Below are 20,128 nucleotides of genomic sequence, written 5' to 3'. Positions count from 1 at the left end.
GGGAAGGTGGTGGGGGCCAATGACACGAATGACAAGGAGAACCAGAATGGGATTGGGAGGCAAGGAGGAGGAGGAGGGAAAAATATGGTGGGAGGTAAATCTTCGCCGTGTCAACAGCAAAATCCATCTGCTTCCTCCATGACGACGGGATTGTCAAATATTACCCAAGTTAAGGACTCCGTGGACTGCCATACCGTGCAGTTTCGCGATCGGTAAGATGCCCGTTATTTGTATCCATTTATGGCGTTACTTCCCGTTATTTCCCGTTACTAATTTCCTGTAGTCGTTAATGATTCCTGTGTTTGTCTTGTTTTAGTTTTTATTTCAGACGTCGCGTGTTGTAGAGTTGAGGAATTAGGAAGACCTCTTTAGTTTTATCCATTTATATTATCTCTTATCTTCCGTCAATAAAATACTGCGTTTATTAGCGATTTTCACCACTGCATTTTAATTTCCGCCTTTACTTCCGGCGGCAATGTTTGTGTGGAGAATAATTAGTTGTATTGGAGCAGCTGTCATGTATTTTTAATTTTATCGTAAAGAAACATCATCAACTTGGCAGGAATTAGAACGGAAATTACATTATGTATTTTGTAATGCAGGGAATCACTGTCTTTGGATAGAGACTGCAGAAAATGCCTCTCAGTGTAATTACTGCATAGAATCATTAGTAAGTGTGCAAGAATCATAGTTAAAATAAAATAAATAGGTGAGAATCATTTAGCATTCATTTTACCTTCATTTGGGAAAGTAGAGTTTTGTTTTTTATACTTGCATAGAATAATTAATTTTTTAGGAGTTACTTAGGGAATTGCAGGAACACATTTTTCTTGGTATAGCATAGAATCATCACTGGTAGTACAGGCATAGGGAATGTATGTGAATTATTTTGATAGAATCTTGTGTATTGCATAGAATCATTTTTATTGTAGGAAGTGCATATTTTTCATGATCTTGCAATGAATACTAAAAACAAAAATGAGAATCTTCATTGGTGTTTAAGAATAATAGCATCAGTTGCAGGAATATATACTAGGTACACTATATCCAGTAAGGATTTTCATGTTTTTAGTATATTGCATAGAATCAATAATTTTGCAAAATCACTGAAAGAATTGCAGATATTGGTTTTAATTCAGTTGCTGTTGCATAGAATCACCATTATTTTTGCTGGAGTCAAGACATATACGCAGAAACCTATTATTGCAAGACATGTTAATTTTCAGTTGATGTTGCATAGAATCATCATTAGTATTGAAGGAATCATGCTAAATCTTGCATAGAATCATTAGTATTGAGAGAAAGGTTGAAAGTTGGAATATAATTGTGGGCAATTGTGTGTGTGTATGCACCAACGCAAGATCGTGCTAGAAGAGTGCGAGAAGAGTTCTGGACAAATGTGGAAGTGTGCATGGAAAAGTTTGGAAGGAATGAGAGAGTGTTTTTGATCGGTGATATGAATGGTAAAGTAGGGAATGTGAAGGTGGATGGATTAGTTGGTGAGTGGGGTGTGCCTGCTGAGATAGATGAGAATGGCAGTTCGTTAGTGGACATTTGTGCTGGGAGGGGGTTGGTGATAGCCAATACCTTCTTCAGGCATAAAATGATCCACAGGTATACGTGGCGAGTGATGAGAAGGGTGGGTGGTGAACTGAATGAAAGGAAGGCAGTAATTGATTATGTGTGTGTGGATGAAAGGATGCGAAGATATGTAATGGATGCAAGAGCTTATAGAGGTTTGGGGAGTGGACTTTCTGACCACTACTTGGTGGTGTCCAGAATTAGGATCCAAGTAAGATGGAGAAATAGAAGAAGGGAAAGACGAGAGGAAGGAGTAGTTGCAAGGAGAGTGGAAAGGTTACAAGAGGATGAGAAAAAGGCAGAGTATAAGAGAGAAGTGGAGGAACGATTGGGCAAATATGAATTGGAGCAGATGGGGGACGTGGAAGGTGTGTGCAGGATATTTACAGAAGAAATATGTGCAGCAAGTGATGTGGTGTGTGGGAGGAAGAGAAGATGGAGGGGGGTGCAAGGAACAGCGTGGTGGACTGAAGAGGTGAGACAGGCTGTGACACAAGAGAAGAAAGCATACAATGAATGGATGAGAAATAGGGGCGTGGAAGAAGTTGAGAGGCGGAAGAGAGAGTTATATGTAGAAAGAAAAAGAGAGGTGAAAAGATTAGTAAGAAGAGAGTGGATGAGGAATTTGGAAGGAATTTGAGTGTAAAGTGGAGGGACTGTAAGAAAATGTTCTGGAAAGAGGTGAAGAGAGTAAGACAGGGTGGAAGTGAGGTTAGCAGGGGAGTGAAAGATAAAAATGGTAGATTACTAGTGGAGAAGGGAGAAAAAGTGAGCAGATGGAGAGAACACTTTAAGGAATTGTTGAACATACAGGATGGAAGTAATGCGAGTATAAGTGGCTGGGGAATGGCTGGGAGAAGGAGGGAGGTGAGAAGACAGGAAGAAATCAGTAGGACAGAAGTTGTGGAAGCAATGAAGAAAGTTAAATTGGGGAAAGCCCCAGGAATTGATGGAGTGTGTGGTGAAATGCTGAAGCATGGGGGAGAGATAGTAGTAGAGGTGAGAAGACAGGAAGAAATCAGTAGGACAGAAGTTGTGGAAGCAATGAAGAAAGTTAAATTGGGGAAAGCCCCAGGAATTGATGGAGTGTGTGGTGAAATGCTGAAGCATGGGGGAGAGATAGTAGTAGAATGGATGTGGATGATGTGTAGATTGGCCTGGGAGGAAGGTAGAGTCCCGGAGGATTGGAAGTCAGGTATAATTATTCCCTTGTACAAAGGAAAAGGGGAAAAAAGAAGTGTGTGGTAATCATAGGGGCATTTGTCTTCTTAGTATAATAGGAAAAGTGTATGGTAGGATACTTATTGACAGAGTTAGAGAAAGAACAGAGGAATTAGTTGGAGAAGAACAGGGAGGCTTTAGGAAGGGAAGAGGTTGTGTAGATCAGATATTCATTCTTAGATCTTTAGTGGAAAAGTTTCTAGAGAAGGGAAAGAAGTTGTATGTGGCTTTCATGGATTTGGAAAAAGCATATGACAGGGTGGATAGACAAGGATTGTGGAAAGTATTAAGAATATACCGGTATGATGTAGATGGGAAGTTGTTGAATGCTGTGAAGAGTATGTATGATGGTGCTAAGGCTGCAGTGCGTGTGGATGGTGAATTAAGTGAATTTTTCTCTCTGAAGGTTGGGTTGAAACAGGGATGTGTCATGTCTCCATGGTTGTTCAATCTGTACATGGATGGGGTAATAAAAGAGGTACAAGGTAGGGTAGTGGATGTTGGAGTGGCCCTGGTGAGAGAGGATAGTGTTTGGAAACTCTCTGTACTGTTGTTTGCAGATGATACCGGTATTGTGTTGTTGAGTGAAGACGAAGGGGAGCTGCAATGCACGGTGGATGAGTTTGGGAGTATGTGTAAGAAACGGAATCTAAAAGTGAATGTAGGGAAGAGTAAAGTGATGGTCTTTGAGAGAGGTGAAGTCAGTGAATGTACAGCGAGGTTGGATGGTGAGGAATTGGAAAATGTGAGTACGTTTAAGTACTTGGGTAGTGTGATGAGTAAGGATGGAGGTTTGAAGGGTGAAGTGCTTGAAAGGGTACAGCAGGGAAGAAAGGTTGCTGGTTCTTTGAAAGCAGTGGTAAGAAGCAGGGAAGTGAGCATGGAAGTGAAAAAGTTACTACATGACAGTATTGTGATACCAACTCTAACGTATGGAAGTGAAGCTTGGACGTTGTTGGAAGGACATAAGTCAAGAGTGAGAGCAGTGGAAATGAGTTATTTAAGAGGAGCCTGTGGAGTCACATGGAGAGACAGGCTGACAAATGAGGATATAAAGGAGTGTTGTGGTGTTGATGTGGATGTGATAGGAAGCGTTATGAGGAACACCCTGAGGTGGTTTGGCCATGTGAAGAGGATGGGGGGTGAAAGACTGACGAAGAGAGTGTATGTGAGTGAGGTGGAGGGGGGAAGAGGGAGGGGGAGGCCGAGGATGAGATGGAGGGATGGGGTGGAGAGGTATATGAAAGAGGGGGGTGTGAGTTGGGAGCAGGGCAGTGAAATGGCGGGGGACAGGGCGACTTGGAGGCGATTTGTTTGTGGCCACCCCAAACGGTATTGAGGTGTCTGGCAATAGATAGATAGATAGTACAGGTATTGTCTCCTGTTGTATTGGTAATGCTTAAAATCAGTTATTATTATTGTTAGTACTGTATTGCATAGAATCATTATTATTATTGTTAGTATTGCATAGAATCATTAATACTGTAGGTAGTATTGCATAGAATCATCATTATTAGTAGTAGTACGGTAATGCATAGAATCATTATTATTATTGTTAGTAGTGTATAGAATCATTATTATCATTATTATTATTGTTAGTATTGCATAGAATCATTGTTATTGTTAGTACCGGGTATTGCATAGAATCATTATTATTATTGTTAGTATTGCATAGAATCATTGTTATTGTTAGTACTGGGTATTGCATAGAATCATTATTATTATTGTTAGTATTGCATAGAATCATTGTTATTGTTAGTACCGGGTATTGCATAGAATCATTATTATTATTGTTAGTATTGCATAGAATCATTATTATCATTGATAGTATTGCATAGAATCAGGATTATTGTTAGTATTGCATAGAATCAGTATTATTATTGTTAGTATTGCATAGAATCATTAGTTTATTGGGAAATGATGCTTCTTAGGGAATTGTAGTGATTATATATGTAAGAGTAAAGGTAAAGGTGGAGGCAGATACCATGAGAGACAGCCATGGTGCTCATCTATGTAACTTAAGCCTTTGAGTCTGTGGTGAGTTTTCACTCAGTATTCTGGGATACAAGGCCACAGCATCATCCAGGTTACCATAGTTACCTCCTCTTGGTGTTTTCTATCTATCTATCTATCTGTATCTATCCCTAGGTGTTACTGTTGATATTCAATTAACCTATAGTCCTTTTAGTCTCATCTGTCAAGGATCTCTAACCTCTTTTGGCTCAGTTAATGGTCAAGTGTAGTCAGATGGCAGGGTAAATTTGACTAGTAACCAAGGAGATTCTTCTTACCGTATAACTAAGAAAATATGATGCCAAAATATTAAGATTGTACAGTATAAGCAAACGATGACCCAATGGTTGATCCTGTAATGAGGGTGACCTGTAATGCTACTCAGGGACACATGACTGGTAGGTCTTGTCTGAAAGGTCTGCACTGAATACCTTAGCCTTGGACCCCTATGTTCAGGATTGGGGAAAAAGAGATTGGATGATGATGGCAATTGATGATGATGATAGTGATATGGATGATAATAGTGCTGCAGATGATGATGATGGTGATGAGAGTAATTTGGATGATGATATTGATAGTGATGATGATGATGATGATGGTGATAGCGATGTGGATGATTGACAGTGATGATGATGATAATGATATTGATATGGATGATGATAGTGATATGGTTGATGATAATGATGATGGTGATGATAATGATAATGATAGTGATGTGGATGATGGATAATGATGATGGTGATAGTGATGTGGATGATTGACAGTGATGATGATGATAATGATGTGGATGATAATGATGTGGATGATGATAATGATGATAGTGATATGATGGTGATGATGATAATGATGTGGATGATGATGATAGTGATATGATGATGATGATAGTGATATGATGGTGATGATGATAGTGATATGATGATGATGATGATAGTGATATGATGATGATGATGATAGTGATATGATGATGATGATGATAGTGATGTGATGATGATGATGATGATGATAGTGATATGATGATGATGATGATAGTGATATGGTTGATGATGATAGTGATATGGTTTATGATAGTGATATGATGATGATGATGATAGTGATATGATGATGATGATGATAGTGATATGATGTTGATGATGATAGTGATGTGGATGATGATGATGATAGTGATATGGTTGATGATAGTGATATGATGATGATGATGATAGTGATATGATGATGATAGTGATATGGTTGATGATAGTGATATGATGATGATTATGATAGTGATATGATGATGATGATGATGATAGTGATGTGGATGATGATGATGATAGTGATATGGTTGATGATAATGATGATAGTGATATGATGATGATGATGATAGTGATGTGGATGATGATGATGATAGTGATATGGTTGATGATAATGATGATAGTGATATGATGATGATGATGATAGTGATATGGTTGATGATGATGATAGTGATGTGGATGATGATGATGATAGTGATATGGTTGATGATAGTGATATGGTTGATGATAGTGATGATGATAATGATAGTGATATGGATGGTGATGACAGCAATGATGATGATGATGATGGTTATTGTTGTTGTTGTTGTTCTTGTTTTTGGTAGTGGTGATAATAGTGATGGTAATGATGATGATGGTGGTTGTTGTTGTTGGTGGTGGTGATGGTGATGATGATAGTGATGGTGATGATGGTGATGGTAAATAAATAAGAATTAAAAGAGTAAAAATAATGATGATGGTGATGATACTACAACTGCAACTACTACTACTACCACTGCTATTATTACTACTACTACTACTACTACTGCTGTTATTACTACCACTACTACTACCACTACTACTACCGTTGCTACTACAGTTACACCTGAACTGCCACTACTGATACTAGCTACTGCCTGTAATAATAATAATGATGATAATAATAATAATAATAATAATAATAATAATAATATAAATAATAGTAATAATAATGGTATCTAATTATCTTTTTCCTCCAGAACCAACACAAACAATTCTGAGAGTGCTCCACAACGCAAGCGGGCAAACCCACGCCACATCTCACTTTCAGACAACCGCTGTTTTAGCAGTAATGAAAGCCTTGGAGGACCTGGCAGTGGTGAGTTGTTAATCTCTCTCTCTCTCTCTCTCTCTCTCTCACACTTTCTTTCTTTCTCTATCTCTCACACTTTCTTTCTTTCTCTATCTCTCACACTTTCTTTCTTTCTCTATCTCTCACACTTTCTTTCTTTCTCTATCTCTCCTCCACATCTCACTTTCAGGTGATCGACGATTCATCTATAAAATTATATATAAAGAATGACGTACAGACAGATACATAAATCAGATATTGTTCAGGTTCACTTCCTCATCCTCCCATCATTTTTGTTTGTTCAAATACATTTTAAACAACTATACAGTAATATAGTCAGGATTCCGAGGACATGAGTAGTGAGTAAATGAGAGTGTGGTTCATTCACATGGTTAGACAGGTTAGTTTTTCATTATCTTCTTTATTTTTCTCTCTCTCCTCTGGACTCAATTTCACATCCTAGGGTGGGAAAAGAGGTGTGGATGATGATGATTGTGATGATGATGATGATGATGATACGGTAGTTCTCATGTAAAGTTGTTCCATTGTTTATTTGCTAATGAACTGAAGATAACACCTTTGCTTTCTCTTCCTCTCCTAGCACCACATCCTGCAGTTGGTCTGTTTGTGGATCAGAGTAAGGACGGTCAAGCAGTGTCACCTTTAACGTCTTCCTATTCTTTATTTCTGTCTCCCTCTCCTCAGCCTCATTACTTTATCCTTCTGCTTTATTTCATGCCTTGTTTTCCTTATACTCAAGTCCATAATTTTCCTTCATGCTTAGTCTTCCTCTCCCCATTCTCCCATCAACTCTTATCTCTCTCAGACCCTCAACTCTCAAGTACGCAATATATCTCTTGTTTTGTGGACCCTGACTCACCTCAGCTGTACTGTAGGTGTGAAAAAAAAGTCATGATGATGATGTTGATGATGATAATGATTCCTTTGCCATCATTCACTTTCAGTTTTCCTTCCCACATCCTCCAATCCTCTGAACAACCAAGTTATCAAGCAGCTTTCTGGATATGTCAGACCCTACTATCTAGGAGGTGAAATTGATCAGACGTAATATCACTTTTCTGCGCATTAACTGCTTCTGTACACTTTTTGCAATCTTCCTATTCATTCCTTGGTCATCTTTCCTAATTTAGTTTTCCTGCTCACCATCCAACTCTTTTGTCCTATGTTTTCTCTAATTCTCACTCTTCTTCCCCAATTAAATCTATTATCCGTGGTCTCCTCCTCCTTACCATCCTACCCTCTCTCTCCCCAGGCCTGTCAGGTGGTCGAACGCGCAAGTTATCAAGCAGCGTTTCGGACTCATCAGGTCCAACCAGCAAGGAGGTGAAGTTCATGAAGACGGCCCATGACATTCGTGATGAGCGTGTGGTACTCCTCTCCTCGCACAAGATCCCATTCCACATCTTCTCTGCTCTGCCCTACAACAAGACGAAATTTGGCGGGTAAGGAATATAATGCAGCTGAATTTTTGCCAGAAAGTAAGGCTAAATTAGCACTGTTAAGACTGTACTGAATAAAATGAAAGCGATGACCAGGGTAATGCAAAAATGTCATTCCATTGTTAGGGATATATTCCAATGAACAGAAAGTAGTGGTGGGGGAGAGGGATGCCTTCATGTGGTAGCACTGATGTAACTGGGCACTGCAAATGACTGGTTTTGCAAATGTCCCTTAACTCCCTTCTATCCTCCAAAAGGAGGATGGTGTACTACTGGGGAAGGGCAACTGAGGTCTGCAATGGGTCAAGGAGTAGTAGTAATAGTATGGTACTTGGCAACACCAGACTCAACAGGAAACAGTGGACTGCAGCCCAGAGGTGCTTTTCTGCTGCAGCCCATCATCCTCCATTTGGGGGATACAGAGGGAATTAAGGGAAAAGAGGTTAGGTTGGTGATGATGATGATGATGACAATGATGACGATGTTCATTATGAGGAGGAGGAGATGATGATGCCAAAAATGGGGGTAAGGAAGAGCTGTGGAGGGTTCCAAGGAGGGAGCAAGAGCAAGGTGTTAGAGAGGATCATTATCACTGTCAGATAAATCACGTCTTCTGTATTTCATATGTAGCCTCGATTTTTTTTTTTTTCCATGTACCACCTACATATACAGAGTTGTAATGTAACAAGTCAGTTTTGAAGCTCTTTTTCAAAATCCATATTTCCCTCCGCCTTTGACCTTCAGTCTTCTAAGTGCAAAGTGTTCAGGTGTCTTAAAATGAATTGATTTCGAATATGTCTCTGTTTTGTTCATTTTTTGTGGAAAGAATTTTTTCAGGCTTCTGTTCTTTCATTCTTTCCTCTTTGCTTAAAAATTGGACCCCTTGCAACATCTATGTATGTCTTGTTCGTGATTCATTTGTCCCATAAGGGTTGGCCACAAACAGATTGCCTCCACATTTCCCTATCCTCTGCCATTTAGCTGCCTTCTCTCCAGCTCACCCCCCCCCCTCTCACATATATCTCCATTTCATCCTGGGTTTCCCCCTCTACCTCACTCATATACGCTTTTCTAGTCAGTCTCTCATTCCCCAACCTCTCCACACGACCTTGTAGCATTATCTCATTTGTTATCATTGCGTTGCCACAGACGCAGTGAACACCAGCACCACCACTATGGCCGTGGTGAGACGGGCCGGCGACGCCATGCCTCAGGCACCCGAACCCTCTCCACCATCTCTGACACAGCCGATCCTGCCTCTATATTGGGCTATGATAAGGCTGATGACTTTCTGGTGAGTTACCTATAGATAAACAGTATCTCTGTATGCCCCTGATTTCTGTTTATCCTACATGCTGTCTGTTTCTGTGGATAGTCTATACTGTTTGTAAATTTGTTAGTCTTTATAGTATTGTGATGAGATGGTTTGGGAATGTGGGGAGGGTGAAGGATGACAACTGGGTGAGAAGTGTGAACGTTTAGGGTTGGGATGTGAGAAGCAAACCAAAAAAAGACCTGGGACAAGGTCATAGAGTGTGATCTCAAAGATAAAGGACTGAATAGAAAAGCTACCAGAGACTGAGTAGCTTGGGAGGTCCACCATGAGGTAACCGAGGCCAACACATGCTGGAGCATATATAAATGAGCAAATGAGCTTTCATGCTAGCTGGCAGTTTCTGTAGTTAGCTATATCTATATTTCGATATATTTCTCATTTCTCTTTGTTTATCATTCATGCTGTCTGTCTGTTTTTCCATTTCTCTCACTATCTCTGCATTTTTATTAAGATAAATTCAAGCTTAGGACTGTCTGGTGAGATACCTTTATTATTCATTTATATTCCTTGTAATTGCGTTGTTACTTATCTGTCTCTTATCTAGTTCTTGTCTGTATCTATATCTGTACCAGCATATCTTATCTTCTTTGTTTCTTTCCCTCATCATTTTTTCTAGCTGTTGTAGATCAGGTAAAGTTGCTTCTTTCCATCCTTTCTTTCTCCTCGCTCTCTGGTGCCAGAGAGCAGGGATGCCTTCATGTGGTGGCACTGATATAACCATTTGTCTGCATGGGGTGTCATAGTGTTTTGCTGGTTCCTGTTTAGCATTTTTCCTTCATATTTGTCAGTCTTTTTATGTATCCATCACTATTTATATGTGTTTTGATCTGTTTGTATCTCTGTCTCTCACTTTACGTTTTGCCCACAGGAGGTTTCATACTCCGAGCTGCTGGTTCCTTCACGCAGCTTCTTCTGCCGGCCCAGACGTCAACAGTCAGAGCACCACGATTACTGTGACCCCAGTGAGAGGTGTATGATGCATCCTGGTGTGGCTCGGTGTTATAGCTATGATCCTGCCACTCACAAAGCAACAGCACATTATGTTCCCCACTCACCACATGGACACACCGAGAAAGGTTAGACGGTAGGGAAGGGAGGAAAGAGGGAAGGAAAAGGAGAGAAGAGAGGAGAAAAGAGGAGGGAAAGGGAAGGGAAAGGAAAGAAAGGGGAAAAGAAGAGGGGAAACGAAGGAGAAGCATGGATGAGGAGGAGAGGTTTTTAAGTAATGACCCTGTGACTCATAAATCAACATTGCATTATGTTTCTCACTCATGACAGAGATGCATGGAGGAAAGTTAGATGAGAGGAGAGGGAGAGAAGAAATAAGAAGGAAAGATGAGAGGAAAGGGAGAGAAGAAATAAGAAGGGACCTCATCTGATAGGGAGGAAAGAAGGCAAGAGTGGAAGAAGAGGAGGGGAGGGAAAATAAGGTGAGAAGAGGAATGGGGGAAAGAGAAGTAGCTGGAGGAAAAGTGAGAAAATCCTCAGTGAGAGATGTATGATTCATCTTGAGGTGGCGACATTTTATAGTTGCGATCCTGTGACTCATAAAACAGCAACGATCTATGTTTCTCACTCTCTGAACAGACACAGGGAAAAATTTAGAGGTAGGGAAGGGAGGAAAGAAAGAGGGAGAGAGGGAGGGATGGAGGAAAGGCAAGGAAGAGTTGGAAAGAGAGTTTTAATTATGACCCTACCATGCATAGGGCAGTGGTGCACTGTTTTCCCTATTCACTGCACAGATGCATGGAGAAAAGTTAGAAGGAAGGAGGGAAGGAGAGAGTGAGGGGGAGGGAAGAGGGGAGAGAAAGGAGAGAGGAGAGGGAGGGAGAGAACTGGGGTGCCTCATTTAGCACACAGAGATATGGATAAAGCTGAGATAGGGGAGAGGAGAGAGGGATAGCAAGGAGAAGGAGGGAGAGAGGGATAAGAGGGAGGGAGAGAAGGAGAGAAAGGGAGGTGGGAAAGAAAGATGGAAAGCACAGAGGGAGAGAATGAGAGAGGAAAAGCAAGGAGGGAGAGAGGGAAAGGGAAGGGGGAGTGAAAAAGAGAGAGGGAATGGAAGGAGAGGGAAAGGAAGGAGGGAGGGAAAGAAGGAGAGTGGGAAAAGAAGGAAGGAGAGAGAAAGGAAGGAGGGTGAGAAGGAGAAGGAAATGAAGGAGGGAAGGAGAGAGGGAGAGGAAAGGGAGAGAGGAAAGGTTGAAGGAGGTTTAAAGGTCATCATTCACCACACAAACATATGAAGAAAAGCTAAATAAGTAGGGAAGGGAGGGAAGAGGAGGAGAGGGAAATGGTGAACTGAAGTTACTCATTCACCTCCCTTATAAAGAAAGGTTAGAGGGGTAGAGATGGGAGGAGAGGAGGGAGGGAGGGATGGGAATGAGGAGAAGGGAAAAGGAACAAGTTGAACAAAGTAAGGGAGTGTAAGAAAGAAGAAAAAAGGGAAAAAAATGAGAAGGAACATCATATAACAGGCAAGGAATAAGGATGGTAAGAGAGAGGAAGAGTAAAGAAAAAGAGATGAGATATGAAGGGAAAGGAAGTGCATGTTGTTTTCTGCTGTCAGTCTGCAGTTAAAAAAAAAAAGTATTCAGATTTGTGTCCCTCCCACTCATGTCATTTTATATATAGTATATAGCATATATACAGTATCAGTGTGTCACTGTGTCTGTGACCTGCATTGTGATCAGTTAAAGAAACACCCCAACACCTCTTCCTGAGCAGTTTATTTTGCATATTACTCTTTACTATCCTCTTCTGTGTCACTTAGATAATTCCAATACCACCATTTTCAGCATCAGTAACATAAAAATTGAGATGAACTAGCCATATGCAAAAATAAATTACTAGGGAAGAGGTGGTAGGGAGCTTCCTTAACCAACAAGACTAGGGATGTGTGTGTCACCAGCCCACCATCTGGCTTACAGGCTGTGTCAGCGGTGGCCTCACATTGTTACGAGCGCTTGAGGCCGGCGACCACATGGCCAGAAAGGGTACAACTGATATTAACAATTGTTTACCTGGGTTTTGTGTTGGGTTGCATTTGTGTGGGCTTAGGGAGTGTCCTGACTGCATCTCTCCTTCCACTGCCATATTTATGTTTGTTTAATTCACACTGCTGGTGGGTGATTTTAGTTGCACTGCAGACTGGGCCATGCATGACCACAAAGGACAAAACAACACTGACCTTCTTGCAGTTTTTGTTTTGACATTGATGTGGGTTTGGGAGGCTCTCTGGTGTCTTAATTAATTGATTGACAGTGTAAGGTAGCTAAATCTTACTTCACAGCAGTCACTAAACTACTGTACATCTCAAAAACCAGTACGTAGCTGCTAGATGCAAAAATTTCCCAGAAACTGATGGAGAAAAGTACAAAATATAGAATATTCCCAAAGCCTGTAAAAATCTCAATAATACAGCTAGATTTTTTTTTTAATAGGCAGAAAAAATATCACTAAATGAAGGTGGATGTCTCTAAATTTTGCTGAAAAAAAAGCTACATCGGCAACACCACTAAATTTTGCTGAAAAAAAGCTAAATTGGCAACACCACCAAATTTAGCTGAAAAAAAGCTAAATTGGCAACACTATTGACCTGTTCACCACTGCAGTAATTATGCTTGTGTTTAATTCATCCAATGGTGTATGAGGTGGTGAAGAGGGACACCTTCCCACGGTAGGGCTGGTGTATCCTGGCAGAGAACTTAATCAGATGTACAAATGTCCCTTGATTCCCCCCATCAACCTTCTGAAAGGAGGATGGTGGCAAAAATAGTTTCCTGCAGTCCAGTGGTTTCACATCTTGATGATCCTGGATTGCATTTGGGCAGATCCAGGGGTGTTGCCCATGCTGCCCAGGCAACACCTCTGCCTTATCACACTGAAGATTATGTATAGTACTTTTTATACACAGATTGCCTCTTTGGCTGGATATCATGGTTAATTCTCCCATGGATATGTCATTGGTCTTGTGTTGAGGAAGGGTAGATTGAGATGGTTTAGGCGTGGTGAGAGGATGGAAGATGGAAACTAGGTGCAGAAGGTGGGAATTGTGAAAGTTAAGGGTAGGGTTGTGAGAAGCATACTGAATAAAACCTGGCTTGAGGTTATAGAGTGAGACCTCAGGGATAAGGGGTCAGAGAGGCTACTAGGTACTGAGCAGCATTGAGAACTGCCATTAGGTAACCAAGGCTGGTACATGCAAGGGTGTTGGAGCCTTTATAAATGAACGAATAAAATCATGGCAGAAAATTATCACGTGCCATATGCGGAGACAGGTGCTGGAAAGTCCTTCGGGTCAGGTTATATAAATGTCCCTCAGCTCCTTCCTTGTCCTGCAAATGGAAGATGATGGATTTCAGGAGGAGGACACCTATAGCCTGTGGTCCACCATGTTTATCCTCAGATGAACGTGGAGCAGCACCAATAACAACAGCAGCAGTAAGACCTTGCCAGGCTGTAGAAGTCAGTATGCTTTAGGAATGGCAAGGAAATGATGAGAGGGAGCCTTTAAACCCCAGTAAGGCCTGTCATCCTTTATACATCTGTATTCCCTCCCTCTTTACACACATCTGTATTCCTTCCCTCTTTACACACATCTGTATTCCTTCCCTCTTTACACACATCTGTATTCCCTCCCTCTTTACACACATCTGTATTCCCTCCCTCTTTACACACATCTGTATTCCCTCCCTCTTTACACACATCTGTATTCCCTCCCTCTTTACACACATCTGTATTCCTTCCCTCTTTACACACATCTGTATTCCCTCCCTCTTTACACACATCTGTATTCCTTCCCTATTTACACACATCTGTATTCCTTCCCTTTTTCCACACATCTGTATTCCTTCCCTTTTTCCACACATCTGTATTTCCTCCCTCTTTACACACATCTGTATTCCCTTCCTCTTACCTGCTGGACCCCGTGGCGTTAATTTGGTGTGTCGTGTCCATGATGCGTGACGTAATTTTTCTACCCATGTTCTGGAGAGGGATACCTTCATGTGGTGACACTGATATAACTCTGCAACCCAACTGCCCAGTTATACAGTACTTATATTCCTTGTTTACATCCCCAAAAGGAGGAACTGCACAAGGGGAACTTAAGCCTGCAGTCCACTGGGTTCATATTTTCAGATGAGCTTGGGGTTTCAGCTCATACCCTCGCCAAAATGGAATTCTTAATATCCTCTATATCTGTAATGGAGCTCTTAAGTATATAATCTCTGGAACTCTTCAAAATGTGCTCTGTATAATTTGTACCATAAGTGTATCCTGCCTATCATGGAATGCTAAATAAATGCCCTATGATGGAATTCTGTATCCTCTCTATGATCAATGTGTATCCTGCCTATAGTGGAATTCTGTATACCTCTAATGGATTTCTTAGGTGTGTTGTCTCTATGATATTTAACTGTACCCTCCCTCTTGTGGAACTTGTTTTTCCTGTATATTGGGACTTGTAAGTGTATCCTCCCTATAATTGAACTCTATATGCTCTATAATAGATAACTGTAAGTGTATCCTGCCTATAATGCCTCTTTTAAGCTTACGCTCTCTATAATTAAACTCTAAATTGTAAAATCTTCTCAGTAATGGAGGTGTAAGTGTATCCTGTCTATAATGGAAGTGTTATATCCTCTCTGTAGTGGAAATCATCTATTCTTAATTAACAGTAGATTTATGAACTTATATCATTGGAAAGTACATTACATAGCTTTCCTACAATATGCTTAAAATCCAGAAAGAGGTGACCACAAACAAATCACCTCCATATCATTCTGTTCTTGCCCGTCAGTCTGCCATCCCCCCAGCTTCCTGATAGTGGAGGAAAGAATGATGTGGGGGTGATTTATTTGTGGCCACCCCTTCCAGGATTAAGGCATTTAGATGTAGATAAACAGATAGATAGATAGGTAAATAGATAGACTGGATTTTTAGTGTTACCGGTATAATCTATTACAGAGAGTTAATGATGAATCATGGACACCTTTTTCACACTAAAGTCACTTAAGATTCACTATAGTTTCTAGGTATGCCCACTGAAATGGCTCACAATTCACTACTAAGCTTACTTTTCACTTTATATTTAATCATGATTCACTAAAGTTGATAGAAGACTCAACTAATCTGGCTTATGACTCACCAGAACTTGTTACAATTGCTCACATAGACTTGCTACATTTGCTTGCTGAAACTTGCTACATTTGTTCACTGAAACTTGCTATATTTATTTACTGAAACTTGCTACATTTATTGGTTGAAACTTGCTACATTTTTTAATAGAAACTTGCTACACCTACTCACTGAAACTTGCTCATATTTTGTTCCTTAAGACAGTAGCACACAAGGCACTTTGAATGTGTTTCACTGAGGTAATATTTTCTCTGCACACTCTGTAGATGATAAGGGAGGTAGGTGAGAGAGAGAGAGAGAGAGAGAGAGAGAGAGAGAGAGAGTATATTTGTATCTAAGAGTGCCATGTGTATCTGTGTATGATTATTGCTTTTGTTTTGTGTGTGTGAGCAATGCACATGTATAACTCAAGTGTGCATGTTAGTGAGGTATGCAAGAATGAGGAATGGTGTGTGTGTGTGTGTGTGTGTGTGTGTGTGTGTGTGTGTGTGTGTGTGTGTGTGTGTGTGTGCTCTATCTAAATATGTACATACAAACCTCAAACCCTTCCCTATAACCCAACACACATACTTAACCTCCATATGTGTGTGTGTAGGTGTGGTGTGTGAGGGTGAGGAGTGGCGGTGTGTGCCTGGGGTGATGACATCGGCTGCACAGTACCTCCCAAACACACTTGATGACCCAGAACTTCGTGCTGGCAAGCATCGCAAACTCCTACGCTTCCCCTCGTATATGGTGAGCTAAATTTTCTACTTTATATAACTCACCTTCCTTCTTGTCTCTTCTCTCCCCTCCTTTCCTCTCTCTTCTCTCCTCTCCTCTCCTCTCTTCTCCTATCCATTTCTCTCTTTCTCTCATTTCTCTTCTCTCCTTTCCTCTCCATCTCTTTCACTCTCATTTCCCTTCTCTTCTCTCTCCAAACACACTCTCCGATCCCATGCCTTCTGCTGGAAAACATTGCAAACTTCTAAACTTTCCGTAATTTATGGTGAGTCAAGTGAGAGATAATTTTGACAAGTTTCCTTTCCCTTCTCTCCATTTCCCATAACCTTTTCATGCTTCTTTTTTTCCCTCTTCCATTTCCTTCCCATGTACTGTATTTCCTTCTTTTTCCATATCTTCTTTCCCTCCCTTATGTTTCCTTCCCATGTTTTGTCTTTCTTTCCTTCCTGGCCTTTTCCTTACCAACCCCTCCTTGTCTCTTTTCCCAAGCTTTGTGCAGAAAAATGTTGCATACTTTTACTTTTTGTCTCATATGGTTAATCAACATTTCTAGTTAATATACATCTCGTTCCCTCCTCTCCTCTCCTCTTCTTTCCTTCCCTCTCCTCTCCTCTCCTCTCCTCTCTTGGCTTGTTCATTTCTCATCTCTTGTCCCTCCAAACATACCTGAAAATCCTGAGCTTTGAACTTGAAAACATTGTAGATCACTAGGCTTTCCTTCTCATAAGGTAAGTGGTTCAGCTTGTTTCCATTCTCTCCATTTCTCTCCTCTCTCCCTGTTTCTCTCCACTGTCCCTACTTCATTCCCTACTTCTCTCCTTTTTCTGCTTCCCTTCCCTCCTTTCCCCATTTTTCCCTCCCATCTCTTTTCTCTCCAAACACACTAGATGATCCCAAACTTAGCCCTGGAAAACATTGCAAATATCTGTGCTTTCATGTTATGGTAAGTGTTTTTCTCTGCTGACCTCGTGTAAGCTGTTGTAGTCGAGTTATACCATACGGATCTGCCCAGCATAGACTACTTGGCCTTCTGTGGGTGTTATCTTTCATGTTCGTATTTGAGTTTTTTTTTTTATATTATGAAGGGTCTCCTGCAGGTATGTAGCTATGATTTTTAAAACAGGGTGACCAAAGAGAATGCTGAAAGGGGTATTGACTCAGAAACTTGGGGTGCAGCATGTGTTAGGAGTGTAATGCTGTACAGTAGTCAGACCTGAGCAGTAAAGGAAGAGAATATTTGTCGGCTCAAATGTACAGAAATGACAGTGATTAGATGGATGTGCAGTGGGTCCTTGAATTACAGGCTTAGAGAGGGGAGATTGCTAGGATTGTGACAGAATACAGTAGTTGAGAGAAAGGATAGGACTTGAATATATTAGTGTCTTGATGAGAAAGGGTAGATTCAGATGGTTTGGGCATGTGTAGAGGATGAAGGATGACAAGTAAATGTGGAGGGTGAGGGGGTGAGAGGTACGAATGTTGATGGTTGAATTGCAAGAGACAGACCAAAAAAAAGACCTGAGATAGAGTATGACCTTAGCTCAGGGATTAGGGACTGAATAGAGCGGCTGCCAGAGATGGAGCAGCGTGGAGACCAGTGCCGACACATGAAAATATTTTGAAGCCTGCTATAATTGAAACAGTGTGGTTGCAGAAGGCAGTAATATAATGTTGTAGTAATCTCCCTTATCATTCCAGACGTCAGTAATGGACTACACGAAACCATCGGAGTTGAAGAAGGAATTAAATGACAAGTTCCGCAGCAAGTTTCCACACATCCAGCTAACCCTTAGTAAACTTCGCAGGTTGGTTTTACACACACACACACACACACACATGAAATAGTAATAGCAATAATAATTGTAATAATGGTAACATTAATGATAGTAATAGTAATAATAATAATAATAACAATGATAATAATAATGATAATGATGATAATAGTAATACTTTCCCTTGTAGTTTGAAGCGTGAGATGCTAAAGATAGCACGTCAAGAGTGCGACATCGACCTGCTAACTGTAGCGCAGGCATATGTTTATTACGAGCGTCTGATCCTGCGCACGATTGTAAACAAGCAGAATCGGAAACTGATTGCAGGCGCCTGTCTGATATTGTCGGCCAAGATGAATGACGTGAAGGGAGAAACACTTAGTAACCTAATTGAGGTGAGAGAGAGAGAGAGAGAGAAGGAGGGAGGAGGGGAGGATTATAAGATGTGTTATATGTCATACGAAAGTTGCAGTCCCTACAAACATGAGCAAGGGAGAGAGAGAGAGTGAGAGACTTATTATACTCATTTTACTCTAACTTGGCCTTAAATTGCCATTGCATTCTTCATTGGTGAACAGTAACAGTAGATGAACACTAGAGTATGATGCTAGTCATGAAGAAGTGCTATAGAAACGATATAAAGAAAGTATTCTCTTTCTGCCAATGAGCTACGTGAAATAAGCTGCAAAAGGACGAAAATCTGGGCCACACCAATGTGAAAAATGTATTGAGACCAAATTAGCTTGAAGGAATGTAAATTTTTTGAGGTCTGTGTGTCTGTTTAACTTCTCTTGCTCTCTCTCCACATCGATTTTTTTTTCCGAGTGCATTCTGCCTATACCACAATAATTTTTTTTTTTTTTCCCCAATTACAGAGGAGTAAGAGGAGTCACTTGTAACCATGCTTTTTAAATGTGGTAACAGCTTATCCTCCTTTTTTATAAATTACCTAAAAGTGCATTCTGTCTGTATTATTCTGTCCCCCATTTTTACCTCTGTTTATCTCTTTCACTCTGTCTGTATCTATGTATGCATCTGTCTGTCTGTCTTTCTTTCTGTCTATCTGTGTGTATCGCCGTCTCTGTAAGTGTCTGTTTGTCCTGTCATATTGTCTGTCTGTCTGTTCCTCTCACTGTCTGCCTCTCTGTATGTTTCCCTCAGTGTCTCTTTGTCTACTTGTCTTAACTTTACCCACTCACTGACAGAAAACGGAGAGCACATTCCGCCTTAACCGCCGAGAGCTGATCCACTGGGAATTTGCCTCGCTGGTGATGCTCGAATTTGGTCTTCACCTCCCCACGTGGCAGGTCAACCCACACTACCAGCGCCTCCTTATAGAGTCATGACGAAAGCAGTGGGTCAGGAGTTACACCGTGCATTGAGGGGCGAGGGACTGAGAGGCTGGAGTCTCTGAAAGGCATGTAGAGAGGGTTTACAGAGTTGAAGTTAAGTTTTAGGTTCATTTGGTCTAGTTATAGTATCGTAGTGATATATAAAACATCTCCTCACTAAGCCAGATTGAAAGCACTGGGCGTGGAGGTATGCTGGGCTTTGAGGGGTGAAGTACAGAGAGGCTGGAGTCTGTGGGAGGTCAGGGAGAGTTGACCTTAAGTGCGAGATTAATTTTGTAAGTCGAGCCAAAAGTGTCCATGTTTTTATCGCCTGCTTTTAGAGTCATGACCAAAGCAGTGAGTCACAAGCTGTTCCATGCACTGAGAAGTGAGGTATGGAGAGGTCAAAGTCCCTGAAAGGCATATAGAGAGAGTTAGAGATCAGTGTGCACAGTA

The 20,128-nt window shown here is 40.9% G+C and overlaps 1 protein-coding gene across 1 annotated transcript in view; it reads left to right on the top strand.

Annotated features, from left to right (window-relative positions):
* Window positions 1-19,752, top strand: part of LOC145402342 (CDK5 and ABL1 enzyme substrate 1) — a 19,881-nt gene extending 129 nt beyond the window's left edge. The window contains 10 exon segments of the mRNA XM_080274489.1: window positions 1-212; window positions 6,821-6,939; window positions 8,186-8,375; window positions 9,522-9,666; window positions 10,577-10,792; window positions 12,617-12,701; window positions 16,442-16,581; window positions 18,268-18,374; window positions 18,532-18,736; window positions 19,547-19,752. The exon segment at window positions 1-212 is cut by the window's left edge and continues 129 nt beyond it. Coding sequence (XP_080130615.1) covers window positions 1-212; window positions 6,821-6,939; window positions 8,186-8,375; window positions 9,522-9,666; window positions 10,577-10,792; window positions 12,617-12,701; window positions 16,442-16,581; window positions 18,268-18,374; window positions 18,532-18,736; window positions 19,547-19,687 — 1,560 coding nt within the window. The 3' untranslated portion in view covers window positions 19,688-19,752.
* Window positions 19,753-20,128: the final 376 nt, after the last annotated feature.

Source organism: Coenobita brevimanus, chromosome 57 (assembly GCF_032717465.1).
Source record: "Coenobita brevimanus isolate Jiangsu-jjx chromosome 57, ASM3271746v2, whole genome shotgun sequence".
NCBI lineage: Eukaryota > Metazoa > Arthropoda > Malacostraca > Decapoda > Coenobitidae > Coenobita > Coenobita brevimanus.
Note: the sequence above shows the minus strand (reverse complement) of the source record. Positions and strands in the feature narration are given on the sequence as shown.